Below are 16,014 nucleotides of genomic sequence, written 5' to 3'. Positions count from 1 at the left end.
AAAGTGGTAGAATTATTTAAAACTTTTTATGGTTCTTTATGTTTAAAAATATGTACAAATATATATGTATACAAGTTACAAATATTAAGAAAAATCAGTAGGTTTTCATATTGTTGTAATGTACCCCGCTGTAATATACCCCGCGAATCACAGAAGGACGCCTCAAGAAGTCGAATTAAAGAGTCACATTTATTGCAATCCGGGACTATGAGGGGACATTCCCAAATCTCATAGTAATAAGATGGTGGCAAAACCAGACTTATATATGCAAAAATCACAAAGGTATTGATTACATCCCAGGGTTTGGAATGAGGACCCTGGTTTGCACAAAGCAGTTACAGAAGCAAGATTGAGCAGATTAGTTATCTACAAAGAATATTTATAGTTTTGGGTCTTTGGACCACTGAGTTGACAGAAACACATTATCTAGAGCCCTCGGGTCTTGGGACCACTGAGTTGACAGAAACACATTATCTAGAGCCCTCGGGTCTTGGGACCACTGAGTTGACAGAAACACATTATCTAGAGCCCTCGGGTCTTGGGACCACTGAGTTGACAGAAACACATTATCTAGAGCCCTCGGGTCTTGGGACCACTGAGTTGACAGAAACACATTATCTAGAGCCCTCGGGTCTTGGGACCACTGAGTTGACAGAAACACATTATCTAGAGCCCTCGGGTCAATAACCTGTCCATTGTTAAACAAAGCAAATAGGTACCATACTTCATTTAACCTGTCCATTGTTAAACAAAGCAAATAGGTACCATACTTCACCTACAGGTAGACTGGTCACTCTGGGGGAAGTGTTCACATAAGAATTCATACTAGGTTTGCAGAATAAAAACACTGCAGTTCTCATTCTCTGGGAAGGCAGTTTGGATAATTTTCTAGGCTGTGTGATATGACATTTAGTTATCTCTTTGGAACCTAATGTTTTTAAGGAGACATAATGGTTCTGCTTCACAATGAACAGATTAGATGAGAGAATGCGCATAAAGTACTTTGTACACTACTTGCTACGTAGGAACTACTGCTTATTGAGGGCTTGGATGAAACAAACTCTGCAAGTTAAAAGCCTCAGAACCAGTGACAATTGAGGCAAAGACAGGGCCATAGACACAGTAATATGAAATCAATTTAACAAAGTAATCTATGACCAAAGGGAAAGATTGTCTATAGCAATTAACCACTTAACAAAAAAAATTAACTACTGTGAGTTAGAAATATCCTTATTTAATGAAGTGAAGTGCTTATTCTGTGCTCAGCACTAATCTAAACACAAATATTTACTCACATAATTATTAAATTACCCTGTAAAAGAAGTGTTAATACTGTCTCCATTTTCCACAAGTGGAAACTAAGGCACAGAAGGGACATATAACTTGCCCAAACCATATATTTAGTAAGATGTGGAGCTGGGATTCTTACCAGGCTGTCTGACTCCAGAGTCATTGCCCTGAGCCATAAAGTTATTCTGTCTCTCCCTCTTTGTCACTGTTTCATGCTCTTATCAATAAAAAGAGGGAGATGTGATTAAAATGATAAGATGAAATAACGGGTGAGTACCTGGAGCTAATGTTCCCAAGCCATCTGTTGCTGTGCCAACTGTTGGGCTCTGTGTATCTCCATTTGTCTCAGTTGCTCCTGATGCTGTCTCTCCCTCTCCTCCATCATTTGCTGGTTCTGCCTTTGAATCTCCTCCAACCTTCGTGTTGCAGCCTCTGCTTTCAAATATGCTTCTAAGAAAGAAGAAAATGACAAACTCCTCTAGGATCAAAGTGTCCCTTCCTTCTGTCTCCGGCTCTTATTGCTTATTACTGCTTCATAGAAAAAATTCTCTGGGGCCATTTTGCCTTTTCAGATGACAGTACACACCCACCCAGATAAAGCTTGAAGAGCAAAAAGTCATCTTTGCCATTCTTGCTCTGGTTTAAGATCCCAGGTAAGCCAGGCCAAATTAATTGAAAATGTACAGAAAGTTCTATCTTGCATTTCTTCCATTTTCCTCTCACCTTTCCTCTCCTTTTCCTTCGCGGTGAGAGCCAGATCTGTCTGTAGAATGGCATCACTCACAGACTCCTTGGACTGTAAATAGTTCTGCAGAGCTTCTTCAGCCTAGGACCCCAAAGCCATACAGTGAAAAGTAGGAAACGGTGATTGGGCATGTTGTAAACCTTTTTATTTATTTTTCTTCCCAGCATCTTTTCCTCCCCAGAACTGCTCAGCGTGCACTCGGTGGAACTGTCAATCAAGCCTCTTCTGTCACAGGAGTGGGCACAAACTCTGGGCTGGCTCATCAGAGCACCCAAGTTCACTGGGTACAAAAGAATTTGGTGCAGGTGAGAAAATGCTCAACATGGATGTTTTAGAGATGGATACCGGTGCTGGGGAAATGCTCTCTCTCCTCTGAGACTGAGGGCAAAAGATCTAGTTAAGCTTGGAGATGGTGTCCTCTTTGCTGCCCTGCCTGAGAATGAAGCCAGTAGGAAAACAGAACAGAAAACTAAGTGGGAGTTGGAAAGAAAAAAAGGAAGGGGGAAATTGATGACATTGTTTAAATTCCTGAAGGTAGCTGTAGTTGCAACTAAATTTAAATGTTTTATGTAAGCCAATGAATTACTCTTTTTTCCTGTTCGTTTCAATTACTGCAATTCTGTCCTATGTAACCAAAAAAGTCCCTTTGTTGCAGTGAATGTTGATGGTTGCAGTAAAAGTCTGGTGATTATGGTGATAGTTCAGTTTAATTCTACAGCTATCATTAGAGTATAAATACTTTCTTCCTGTCTTCAATGGATTTTAAAAGAAGCCCTTCCCCACTCCAAACCCCCAACAATTTCCCACAATTAATGCATGAAACAACGAATACCTGTATTCCTTTCCTGGGCTCCTGATAGTACTTTGCCTTCAGCTCTTCTCTCTTCTGAATGAAGAGGCGGTGCCCTCCAGGCTTTGAGTAAACCCCCTGCTTCACATATTCTTCTAGAGGACCAAAAATATCTTGAAGTAAAGCTGAGCAACGATCTGATGATGCCTCCAAGTTCTGCTTACGAAAGTCATCTTGTTTTGCTTCCAGCAGGGTCTTCAAAGGGGCAAAGGCCCATGGAAAAGATGTTCGCAATACTTCAGTATTTCTACAAGTGATTCTCAGAGAGAATCTTCATTGATTTTCTAGAAACTAGAGAACAACAGCAAGACTATATCCTTCCTACCAAGCCTAGGAAAGTTCCAAGGATGTTATGGTATAGAAAAATGACTTTAGTTTTGTTTCCAAATCTCCTGAAACCCATTTCTCTTGATATTTCTGCTTTAGATGTGATCTTCAGACTACAGATATCTAACCTCAAGCCCTAATTTTTTGTACAACCTACTCATTTACAACCATTCCTTGTTTCTGTATTTTCCTGGGCCTTGGACTCCCAACAAGGAGGTGGAGTGGAATAATTGGCTAGAATGATATGAGTGGATGCTATGAAATCTGGAGACATGATATTTTAGTAGAACCATTTGGCAATTCTGTGTACTAAATTAATATAAAAGAAAAGTTAATACTTTATGAATGCAATTTTTAAAGAATAAGATTAATTTTAAAAATTAGTTCATGGGTGTAACATGGTGAGTTGTGTGTGTGTGAAAGTATTAAAATCCATACAACCCAGAGTAGTTACATGTTGTTTGTTTATTTGTTTTCAGAATAAAAGTGATATCTTGATCATATAAGTAAGAGTCATTATTTTTCAGTCTAGTAAGAATTGCTTTTCTTAAGTCCCCATTTTGCATTTCATAGCAATACTTGTATTACATGTAAGCCCCAGGAGCAGAGCAAAGAATATTAATTACCTCTAATTCCTTCTGGAACCTTTGGTCCACATCCTTGAAGGAATTATTGATGAAGACTTCGATGGCTTCCTTCTCACTGGTCCTGTGCAGGTCCAGCAGCTCTTGGAGGTTTTCCGTGGGCAGCTGCACCTTCTGGGCCATCTGCTGGTCATAGTGGGCAATGGCCTTTTGTATTGCAGCTGAATTCTTGATTTGGGCCAAGGCCAAGACTGTATTCTCCATGCTGGGCAGGTTCCCACTGCTGATGGCATTGACATAGGTCAGCACCAGGCTTTCTAGACCTTCACAGGAGAAAGAGATGCTTGCATTATTTGCAGAAAAAGAGGGCATGCTCTAAAATTGGATAGTTCTGAGAATGTTAATTTAACAATGCATTGCCTGAGTTTTCCAGTATTCTGCATAGTGTTCAAGTGGCTAAAATATGTTTTTTGTTTGTTTGTTTGTTTGTTTTGTTTTGTTTTTGAAAATTTTGTGACTAAGAAGCCAGATCTTTCTTTGGGAAAAGAAAGTGTTTAAAGGAGAAATATCAAGCTCTATGTAATCATCCTCATGCCATCCTTTTTCTATTGAGAAATGAGTAAATGGTTAAAGTTATGCCTATTCATTTTATTAGATTGCTATAGGCCTTTCTGGCCTCTTTATTCTTTCCTTTCTTTCTCGCTTCCTCAGGTTTCATTTTCCTTCAGAATTCTCTTTTCTCTTCCACTTCAGTATGTAAAGCTGGTATGAGTATTAGCTTGGAAAACACAAAGTGAGCAAATTAGACTGGCTCACCTTTTATTCTTTGTTAGAACTTTCCTATTTGTCTTCCTTGTCCCTTGCATACTTTTGTTTGCATTCATCATCCTTCTAGAACAGTGATTTTCAACCTTTTTCATCTCATCGCACACATAAACTATTACTAAAACTCTGCTGCACACCAAAATATGTTTGTTTTTCTATTGTCAATCTAACAAAAAAATAGGTATAATTTATAATCATTCATAGTGGTTGGCTATTGTGTTGACTATTGTAATATTTTTATTTGACATTCTAAAGGAAAAGAAGTCAGTGCCCCTGACTAAACAGTCAGGTATTGCATGTTTTAAGAATTATTGAGGCACACCGGTTGAAAATCATTGCTCAAGAGTATCGCAATAATTCATAGAGTTCTGAGGCATGGTGTCTTTAGAAAAAAATCTGGTCCAAGATGTTTGCTTAGATTTCCTTTAAAGCTCTAGACAACCTGAGCCTCTGTTTAATTAATGTTTATATCAAGTAAGTTCCATTTTTACAGAGAACCTATATGTTATCTTGTGCTTATCTAAGGCTGTGACACATAATAAGTATCCAATATATTCATGGAACAAATGTTGCCAACTCATGTGGTTGGTCTAGTCCAGTGGTCGGCAAACTGCAGCTTGCGAGCCACATGCGGCTCTTTGGCCCCTTGGTGTGGCTCTTCCACAAAATACCACATGCAGGCGCGCACATACAGTGCGACTGAAACTTCGTGGTCCATGCGCAGAAGTTGGTATTTTGGGTCTAGTCCAACAATGGACCACTTATGAATAGAACTCTTTAACTTGATCTTTTCTTCAGATGGTATTTCTATTTTATACTACTTTAGAGGCATTACTAAAAAAATCAGTAGGAATGTTTTGGGTACCCATTGGAACTTAATAATGTGATGTATATAATTTTCTTGGTTGTAACTAATGAAGGATTTTCAACATTGACAGTGAAAGGAGAAACTTTTAAAAGCCCCAGTCTTTATGTTGAGTTGAAGGAAAATACTAAGGAAGGTACTCACGAGGTCCATTAACCTTGATGCTTCCCGAAAGAGTTTTTGCCTTGGAATGGTGAAAGATGTAGGAACAGAAATCTGCCACTTGTTGCACAAAGTCAGGATCCAGTTCATTGTTATGAAGTGTTGGAAGATGGGCAAGCTTCTTCCGGTGAGTGGGAGAGTCAAAGACAAAGCATTTCTTTCTTGCAAAGAATGTCTGTATGCAATGACGGGGCAAATTGAAATTTTTATGATTTTCATCAGTGTCTGGGGAAGAAAAAAAATGGGTTTTATTTAGTATAGAACTAGCATTCATTTTAATGTATTTCCCATGAATAAATTTGCCTTTAAACTGATGTTATCTATTTCAACACATCTCTATAAACTCTAAGCAAAAAGTTAAAAGGTAACCCATCAGAGAAAGGAAGAAAGAAAGATAATTTGCTCCAAGAACATTGAGTAATACAATCTCATATTGAATCTATTAGTTCACTTTAAATTAGTAGTGTTCATTATTTATTTGGCATTTTAACCAAGTGATTAAATATAGAAAACTATAAATGTAACCACTTACACACAGAGATCCTATAAAATAAAGAGGTAATATGCAAATTGACCATCATGCCCTTGCACAAGATGGCCACCACAAGATGTCCGGCAGGGAAGGGCAGTTGGGGGCGATCAGGCCTGTAGGGGAGGGAGGGCAGTTGGAGGGTCCAGGCCTGCAGGGGTAGGCAGTTAGGGTGATCAGGCTGGCAGGGGAGGGCAGTTGGGGGCAACCAGGCCAGCAGGGGAGGGCAGTTGGGGGGGACCAGGCCCGCAGGGGTGGGCAGTTAGAGGTGATCAGGCTGGCAGGGGACGGCAGTTGGGGGTAACCAGGCCTGCAGGGGAGGGCAGTTAGGGGCAACCAGGCCTGTAGAGGAGGGTAGTTGGGGGGACCAGGCCTACAGGGGAGGGCAGTTGGGGGTGATGAGGCCTGTAGGGGAGGGCAGTTAGGGGTGACTGGGCCAGCAGGGCAGGACAGTTGGGGGCAACCAGGCCTTCAGGGGAGGGCAGTTAGGGGCGACCGGGCTGGCATGGGAGGGAAGTTAGGGGGGAACAGGCTTTCAGGGGAGGGCACCCTCTCACAATCTGGGACTGCTGGCTCCCAACCACTTGCCTCTCTCCCCAGGCCTTAAAGGGAGGGAAGTTGGGGGCAGTTTAGGCCTGTGGTATTGGGCCTAAACTGGCAGTCAGACGTCCCTCAAGAGGTCCCAGATTGGAGAGGATGCAGACTAGGCTGAGGGACACCCCTGATCCCCCCCTCAGTGCACAAATTGCATGTACTGGGCCTCTAGTATTCTTATATTACTTTTCTCTCTCCAGAACTGAAGTCCCTGTTACCTTCTTTCAGCTTCAACGAGTTCTCCAGGTAGTCATCTGCTGTGATGTGTTTCCCGTCTGCTTCCAGGGAAAGGTAGAAATCTCTCAGAGTCCACACTAAGTCTGGACAGAAGTTCACAGCATCTGCTGCATCTTCAACCCCATCAAGATCAGGTGGAGAAACTGTCCTGAGCTGATTTGACAGTTCTATTACATAACTGAGATATAATTAAGGAAAACTGGTTGGAAATAGGACTGCATCTAAGCCCATATTGCATTCCTTACATCCTTATACCATTATGTTTTCTTTTGGTTGTAACCAATTCTTCATAACATCAGTAAGTATAAGGGCTGTTTTTGTTGTACTTTTAATGTTTATCGCGTTTTTATTTTTGTGTTTGATTCAAAAGGTTCATAAACACAGCTGGTGGATAGAAGAGTTTTCTCTGGCTTTGGTGCCATCCTGGATCATAAAAGGATACTGCAATAGATCGATAGCCCTCTGGTCAATTTTGTTCATGGTGTTGTAAACAAAGGTACTACTCAATAGTATTGCCAGTGCAAAGATCTGAGTATCATTGTTCTGGTCACCCTAGAAGTCAAAACAAATTTAAGTCATGTCTCATGGCATTCCCAGATGAGCAATCATTAAAAATAAGCCCCTGATCTACAATGTTAAATGAACAAACAAAAGTGATTGTGAAAAACATATCACTTTGAATAGAATAGTTCTGTCATTAGCACTGATAATTTTTTATGCTATTATCACTATATTTTAATGTATACTGATACAAAAACATACATGGTAATGACTATTGGATGTCATTGGACATTTGGCATGTTTTTACAAATCTTCCCCTATCTCAACCATATCACCAATGACCAATGAGGGTCCCCTTGCTGGCTGGTTCCAGGTGGAATGTTTGGGTGTCATGGGTTCTGTTGTGGCTGGAGGCTCCATAGTGACCCAGCTGTCCTGTATTGATGGTCTATGAAGGTGCTGTGGTCCTCTATAGAGCTGGGCTCAGGGCCCTTTCTTGGGAAGCTGGGTGAGGAGGCTGTGGGACTGCTGCCCAATGACCAGAGTCCATGCCTCCCTGTCCACGTCCTCCAGTGGGAGATATTGGTGTGTCCACCTGTCATCAGCTTCTTGGTGGGTCTCGTATTTATAATCAGATTTGTTCCATCTGTTCAGAGTCGACCTATGTAAGATGTGAAGTGCACCTGGCAAAGGCACTGGCTGGACAGATGGAGGAGAAATGCCAACTCATTAAGTTGAGCACTGCTAAAGAGAAATGCAAGGGGATAGAGTCATCTTAGGCAATGCCAGGTGTGAGAAAGAGTCATTAAATATACCCTGGCTTGCCAACACTTGCAGAAAGGTGATCACGACCTACTGGGCACTGAAGCAGGAAATTACATTCCTGGTTCATGAACTCAAGGGAGAGAGATCCAAACACTCCAGACAAGAGGAGGAGATGGTAGAGATGCTAAAGCCCCTCAGGTCCCTGGAAGAGGCCGTGAAAATCTCCACTTCACAAGCTGCTGTTCCAAACCTGCCAGGACGCCAGGAGCCACACCCTGATGGTCCCCTCCTCAGAGGTGGACCTGGGTCCTAAAGCAGCACTGTTCCCTCCTCTCCACTTGGGCCTCTCAAGCTGCTAGCTGTGCTGCCTGCTTCCACCTCCACCTGAGGATCCCTGAGACTAGGGTTGCATCCTTAGGCTGGACTCCTCCTCCTCCACATGCTGTACACAGGGGTCAGCTCCTGCTGGATGATTCCTCCACATGTAAAGAACATAAGACTTGCTGCACTCACCAAGAAATGCGGGCTTCTCTATAGTCACAGAATGTTCGATTCTCTCTTAGCAGCTATGAAAGAAATGCTGTCCATAAGAGTTGTACCTTTGACTCAAATTGTCTTTATCAACCTACATTTCTCAGACTTTTGTCATCATTATATATGGTAATCTAAGTCAACATTTATATTTTATTATCTTCTTAACTGTTCCATTTTAATTTAAAAATATATGCAGCTTTGCAATAAAGGCACTTAATTGTAAAAAAAAAAAAGTCACTGAAATTTGGAGCTTTGTACAACATGTAGTATTATCCTATCATATTTACAAAATGGCAAATATAGTATAGGTTTTTCCAAACGAGTTATATAAGGACATTAATTTTTAAGGAAAAGACTACCTACCTAAAAACAAAAGTTTGTTTTGATTAAACTGGAGTTCATTTGCTTATAAATATTAATCAATTATATAACATGCATTAAACTCTATGTAAAATAAAATTTCAATATACATAAATTTTATGTACTGTATGGTATTTTCCTCAGATTTGGGATGACTTGTCTCTCTGGATCCCAGATCATTTGATGCTTTTTTTTAAGTTTTTTTTTTTTTTATTGTTGGTAATATCACATATGTCCCTTATTTTTACCCCACTTCCCCCCTCCACCCAAACCCCGCCCTACCTCAGGCCTTAACCACACTATTAACTGTGTCCTCAGACTATGCATATCCTATATAATAAAAGGGTAATATGCAAATTGACCCTAACAGCAGAACAACCAGTCGCTACAACATGCATTGACCACCAGGGGGCAGACACTCAATGCAGGAGCTGACCCCTAGTGGTCAGTGCACTCTGACAGGGGGAGCTCCACTCAGCCACAAGCCAGGCTGAGGGCTGCGAGTTGCTGCAGTGGTGGTGGGAGCCTATCCCCCCTCCTCAGCAGTGCTAAGGATGTCCAACTGTGGGCCTAAGCTGGCAGGTGGACATCCCATGAAGGCTTTTGGGCTGCCAGAGGGGTGTCTAACTGACAGCTTAGGCCTAATCCCCCAGGGAGCAGGCCTAAGCCGGCAGGTGGTCATTCCCTGAGGGGTCCCAGACTGCGAGAGGGCACAGGCCAGGCTGAGGCACCCACCCCCCAAGTGCACGAATTTTTGTGCACCAGGCCTCTGGTCTCTCTATATAAAAAGCTAATATGCTAAGTGTCTGACTATCCAACTGGCCGCTATGACGCACACTGATCACCAGGGGGAAAACGCTCAACCCAGGAGCTGCCATGATGCACACTGGCCATTTAAAGAGAAACGGCACTGCAGACCTGGTGCCCACAAAGCAACACTCGGCCTCCCCCAATTGGGACACAGGCCCTGCCACCACCTTGGAGCAACAACCCACCAAATCACAGCCCACACAGACTCCATGGTGCAAAATGTGGCCCACAGCCCAGCCCATCCTGGAAACGGTCACTGTGGGCACCGGGTAATGACGTCACGTAGCAATGCCCGGCTTCCTCTCCCTAGCAACTAGCCTCCTTGGAGTTTCTTCAGCCCAGGAATGCGACTTACTTTATAGCCAGGTGCAAACATTCTACACTTTAACCAAATGTCTGTGAAGCCTTTTTCCATGCCTCATCTCATTTGATCCTCACAAAAGTCCTGGGGTAGGTAGGTAGGAGACTCAGTGGAATCCTATTTTCTTTTCATTAGCCAGAAAATGGAGATTTAGAAAGCTTAGAAACTTGACCCGACTGAAAAGAAGCTAAGGAATAGTGGACCTTGAAAATGACTTCAGGTTTTCTCACTGCACAGAATATAGTCAAACACTGCTACAGTTAAATATTTCACCCTTTGTTCTCCCTGTGTGATCTACAATAATAATCTGCTTCATGTTGATATTTACTGCTGTGTTGCTGACAGTTACCTGAAAGATAAGTTGAGGTATTTCACTGGTCTGGAGAAAGTTTAGCTACATCAGAAAGCAAGTCTAATTAAGCAAGTTTATTCTATATCTATAAAATGCTAAGTTGACTCGTGCATGCATGATACATATAAAGCTCTCGCTGACACCCATCGCATGTGTATGTTTCAATCTGTCATTGTCGATTGTGAATTTAGCTGTCACTTCTATTATGGAGAGTGGGTGACTAGTGATATTAAAATATTTCTTCTAATTAATTTTCTTTCAATGTTCATGAATCCGTGCACTGGGCCACTAGTATGCATATAAGTTCTTTGGTTAATCTTTTTCCATCCTTCCCCCTGCCCACTCCCCTCCTCTCTGAGATCTGTCAGTCTGTTCCATGCACCCATGCCTCTGGACCTATTTAGTTCATCAAATTATTTTGTTCTTTAGATTCCACATATAAGTGAGATCATGTGATATTTTTCTTTCTCTGGCTAGCTTATTTCACTTAGCATAATGGTTTCCAGGTCCATTCATGTTCTTGCAAAGGGTAAGAGATCCTTCTTTTTTTACAGCTGCATAGTATTTCATTGTGTAAATATACCACAGGTTTTTTATCCACTAACCTACTGATGGGCACTTGGGCTGTTTCCAAATCTTAGCTATTGTAAAAAATGCTGCTTTGTACATAAAGGTGCATATATTCTTTCTGATTGGTGTTTTTGGATTCTTAGAATATATTTACAGAAGTAGGATTGGTGGGTCAAACGGCAGTTCCATTTTTTACTTTTTGAGGAGACTCCATACTGTTTTCCATAGTGGCTGCACAAGTCTGCATTCCCACCAGCAGTGCACGAGTGTTCTCTTTTCTCTGCATCCTCACCAGCACTTGTTGCTTATTGATTTGTTGATGGTAGCCATTCTGGCCTGTGTGAGGTGGTTCCTCATTATAGTTTTAATTTGCATCTCTCTGATGATTATTGACATTGAGCATTTTTTCATATGTCTCTTGACCATCTGTATGTCCTCTTTGGAGAAGTGTCTATTCAGATCCGTTGCCCATTTTTTAACTGGATTGTTTACCTTTTGTTGAATTTTATGAGTTCTTTATATATTTTGGAAATTAAACTCTTATCAGATGTATTATTGGCTAATTTTTTCTTTGGTACCTTGGGTTCATTTAGGTGATGGCTTCTTTTTCTGTGCAAAAGCTTTATAGTTTGATGTCTCACTTGTTTTATTTTTTTTCTTTTCTTTCTCTTGCCCTAAAAGATGTAAGAAAATTCTGCTACATGAGATGTCTGAGATTTTACTGCCTATGGTTTATTCTTGGACTTTTATGGTTCCTTGAATTACATTTAAGTCTTTTACCCATTTTGAGTTTATTCTTGTATATTGTGTAAGTTGGTGGTCTAGTTTAATATTTTTTTCATGTATCTGTCCAATTTTCCCAACACCATTTATTGAAAATACTGCCATTACTCCATTGTATGTTCTTGCCTCCTTTCAAAAATTAATTCACCAGCCCTGGCTGGTGTTCTCAGTGGTTAGAGTATTGGCCCCAGCACTGAAGGGTCTCGGGTTTGATTCCCTGTCAAGGGCATGTACCTTTTTGTGGGTTTGCTCTCTGCCCCTGGTCAGGCTTGTGTGGTAGGCAACCAGTCTATGTGTCTCTTTCACATTGATGTTTCTATGTCTCTGTCTTTCTGTATCTCTGTCTCTCTGCCCCCCTTTCCCTTCTACTCTCTCTGAAAAGCAAAGGAAAAATATATCCTTAGGCAATGATTAAAAAAATTGCCCATAATGGTACAGGTTGATTTCTGGGGTCTCTGTTCTATTCTATTGATCTATTTGTTCTTGTGTCAGTACCAGACTGTTTTGATTACAGTGGCTTTGTAGTATAGTTTGATATCCAGTATTGTGATCCCTCCAACTTTGCTATTCTTTCTCAAGATTGCTGTTTTAGGTAGGTATGCTATGACTCCCAGTCTTGGATGGTGGCCTTATGTAGTAGGTGTCCTGTGGGACCCAGTGGTGCAGTCTCCTTGATCTTCTGAGCTGGTGCTCTAGGAATGACCATGGTATGGGTTATGTGAGCTCTTCTGTTGAATTTGGGTCTTGACTGCTATTGTCCCATTTGTAGATAGGCTCAACCTTCAGGCTTATTGACTGTGAGTCTCAACCCTGACAAAGCGTGCCAACTGTTATAAAGGTGCTGACAGAACAAAACAAGGCAAAGCAAGACCAAACCCAAAACAACACAAAAACAACATATTTTAAAAACAATCACAATAATAAAAACAACCCTATCAAAACCACTTAAAAAAAAACAAACAAAAAACACCCCTGCAAAAAGAATACTAGAAGTTACAGATCAAAAGAACTAAAGAAGAAAAAAAGCGAATATGAAAGCAATGAAGGAAGAGACCAGAAATAGAATAACTATAAAAAAATAAAAGATAAGGGGTTGAAAGGTGGCAACCGATAAGAAGGCAGGGAGGGAGAATATGTGAGAGAGTGAGGGAGCAATAGATGAGTGTGTGGATGTGTGTGGTGTGTGTGTGTGTTTGTGTGAGCTAAGGACAGTTAGATCCTGCGGGTCTTCCGGGAGGCTGCCAGACTGGGCAGTCTTGGACTGCAAAACCCAGCTGCCACCGCAGACGATCCAGTGTGGCCAGTATGGGCACAGAGACCATACCATCTTAAAAGGACTGCTTGTGACTAGGATCCTAGCCTCACCACTACCCAATCTGGTCTCAGACACAAGCCGGGACCCAACAACCACTCAGGACAAAGACCTTTGACCACAGCTGCAGACCCATGGACACCAAGACTCCAGACATCCTGGCCGCAGATTTCTGTGAGTCACAGAACCCATCCCCCTCCCTGCCAGCCTGCTGCAGCAGCATAGGGTCTGCCAGACCCGCTCCGCACAAGCAGCCACCTGCCAACTCAGGGCGGCTGTGCAACTTAACTTTGACTCTGGTAACATGCACATGGGATTCTGTTTCCCACAGCATAGGAATGGGCCTCCCGCTGACACAGGGCAGCTGTGCAACCCAGCCCCCAAAGCAGACCAGGGACCATGATTCTCCATGTGAGAGGCAGCACTGAGCACCTGTGACTTGACTCTCAGCACGTGTGCACGGGGACTCTGTTTCTCATAGTATGCACACGTGATTCCTGATTCTCAGTGCACGCACACTGAGAATCCAATTCTTGGTGACTCCAATTCTTGGCACACATGCACACAGGGACCCTGATTCTTGATGTGAGGCCACACCAAGTGACAGAGACTCCTATACTCGATTCTCAGTGCATGCATACAGGGACTCTGACACCTGGCGTGCGCTAGGGGACTCTGATTTTTGGTGCACACCAACAGGGTCTTTTTTTTCAGCGCGGCACATGTGGGGTCCCTGATTCTAGGTGCGCAAATGAGGCCGCACTGAGTGCTGGTGACTCTTATTTTTGGTGTGCGTGGCTCCCACCAACCCATGGCAGCCACATGTCTTGGTGCTACATGCCTTGGAGCTCTTCAGTGACACTCACATGGCATGACACTCCCATTGCACATGGTCAGGCCCCTGCAACTTGGCATTTGGACCTTCTGGTGATAGTTAGAATGGGGAGACAATGAAACAATCTCCAGAGGAAAGAAAAAGAGGAATCGCCAAGAAAGTAAATAAGTGAAACAGAGGCATGCAGTACGACAGAAAAAGAATTCAGAGTAATAGTCATACAGTCATACACCGGATGAACGAGAAAATCAACAATCTATACAAGAATCAGGAAGAAATCAAAAATCATATAGATACAATCAAAAATGCTATGGAAGGTTTCAACAGTAGACTACAAGAAGCGGAGGACTGAATTAGTGAGTTAAAAGATAAAGTAGAGAAATAAGCCCAATTTGAACAATAACTGGAGAAAAATATTAAAAAGCAGGAGGAGAGCCTAAGGGAGCTTTGGGACAACATGAAATGAAGTAACATTCGTATAATAGGGGTGCCAGAAGGAAAAGAAGAGCACCAAGGATTAGAGAATCTATTTGAAGAAATTATGACAGAAAACTTCCCTGATATGGGGAAGAAAAAAGTCACACAAGTACAGAGAGACCCAAGCAAGATGAATACCAAAAGAACTACACCAAGGCACATCATAATTACAATGGCAAATGTTCAGGACAAAGAGAGAATCTTAAAGGCTGCAAGAGAGAAAGAGTTACCTACAAAGGATCCCCCCTTAGATTATCAAATGATTTCTCAACAGAAACACACCAAGCTAGAAGGGAATGGAAGGAAGTATACAAAGTGATGTAAAGCAAAGGACTGAATCCAAGAATACTCTATCCAGCAAAACCATCAATCAAAATTGAAGGGGAAATCAGGAGCTTCACAGACAAAAAAAAAGCCTCAGGGAATTTATCACTACCAAGCCAGCAATGCAAGAAATGCTAATGGGAAGGCTGCAAAAAGAAGAAATAGAAGGGGAGGAAGGAACAAAGGTTTAAAGCACAGAAATGGCTATAAACAAGTACCTATTAATAATTACATTAAACATAAATTGATTAAATGCTCCAATCAAAAGAAATTGAGTGACTGAATGGATAAGAAAACATGACCCATATATATGCTGTCTACAGGAGACCCACCTCAGAACAAGGGACACACACAGAATGAAAGTGAAGGGATAGAAAAAATATCTATCAAGCAAATGGAAATAAAAAAAAGCTGGGGTAGCAATACTTATAACTGACAAAATAGACTTTAAAGTGAAGACCATAACAAGAAACAAGAAAGGCCACTTCATAATTCTAAAGGGATCAATACAAAAAGAGGATATAACTCTGGTAAACATATATGTCCCCAATGCAAGAGCACCTGTATACATAAAAAAACAACTTCTAGAAGATATCAGGGGTGAGATTAACAGAAACACAATGATAGTAGGAGATTTTAATGCCTCATCAACATTACTGGATAAATTCTCAGACAAAATTTAGCAAAGAAACATCAATCCTAAACGACTCACTAGATCAGATGGACTTAATCAACAGCTTAAGAATATTCCACCACAAAACTACAGAATATACATTCTTCTTGAGTGTGCATTGGGCATTTTCAAAGATAGACCACATATTAGGACACAGTCAAAGTCTCACCAAATTCAGGAGGATTGAAATCATATCAAGCATCTTCTCAGATCACAATGGCATAAAATTTGAAATCAACTCCAGTAAAAACAATCGAAAAAATTCAAACATTTGGAGGCTGAATAGCATACTATTAAACAATGAGTGCATTACCAAAGAGATCAAAGAAGAAATAAAAAAACATTCTGG

General features: G+C 41.5%; 1 protein-coding gene across 1 annotated transcript in view; it reads right to left on the bottom strand.

The window, feature by feature from the left end:
- Positions 1-1,488: 1,488 nt before the first annotated feature.
- Positions 1,489-16,014, bottom strand: part of LOC102250537 (guanylate-binding protein 1-like) — a 26,321-nt gene continuing 11,795 nt past the window's right edge. Inside the window, exons 4-10 of the mRNA XM_014541196.1 lie at positions 7,451-7,560; positions 6,990-7,186; positions 5,631-5,873; positions 3,839-4,119; positions 2,868-3,080; positions 2,014-2,116; positions 1,489-1,740 (exon numbers count right to left, since the gene is read on the bottom strand). Coding sequence (XP_014396682.1) covers positions 1,574-1,740; positions 2,014-2,116; positions 2,868-3,080; positions 3,839-4,119; positions 5,631-5,873; positions 6,990-7,186; positions 7,451-7,560 — 1,314 coding nt within the window. The 3' untranslated portion in view covers positions 1,489-1,573. The remainder of the gene's footprint in view (positions 1,741-2,013; positions 2,117-2,867; positions 3,081-3,838; positions 4,120-5,630; positions 5,874-6,989; positions 7,187-7,450; positions 7,561-16,014) is intronic.

This window comes from Myotis brandtii, unplaced genomic scaffold (assembly GCF_000412655.1).
Source record: "Myotis brandtii unplaced genomic scaffold, ASM41265v1 scaffold2655, whole genome shotgun sequence".
Classification (NCBI taxonomy): domain Eukaryota; kingdom Metazoa; phylum Chordata; class Mammalia; order Chiroptera; family Vespertilionidae; genus Myotis; species Myotis brandtii.
The sequence above is the reverse complement of the archived record's forward strand: the minus strand, read 5'-3'. Positions and strand labels throughout refer to the sequence as shown.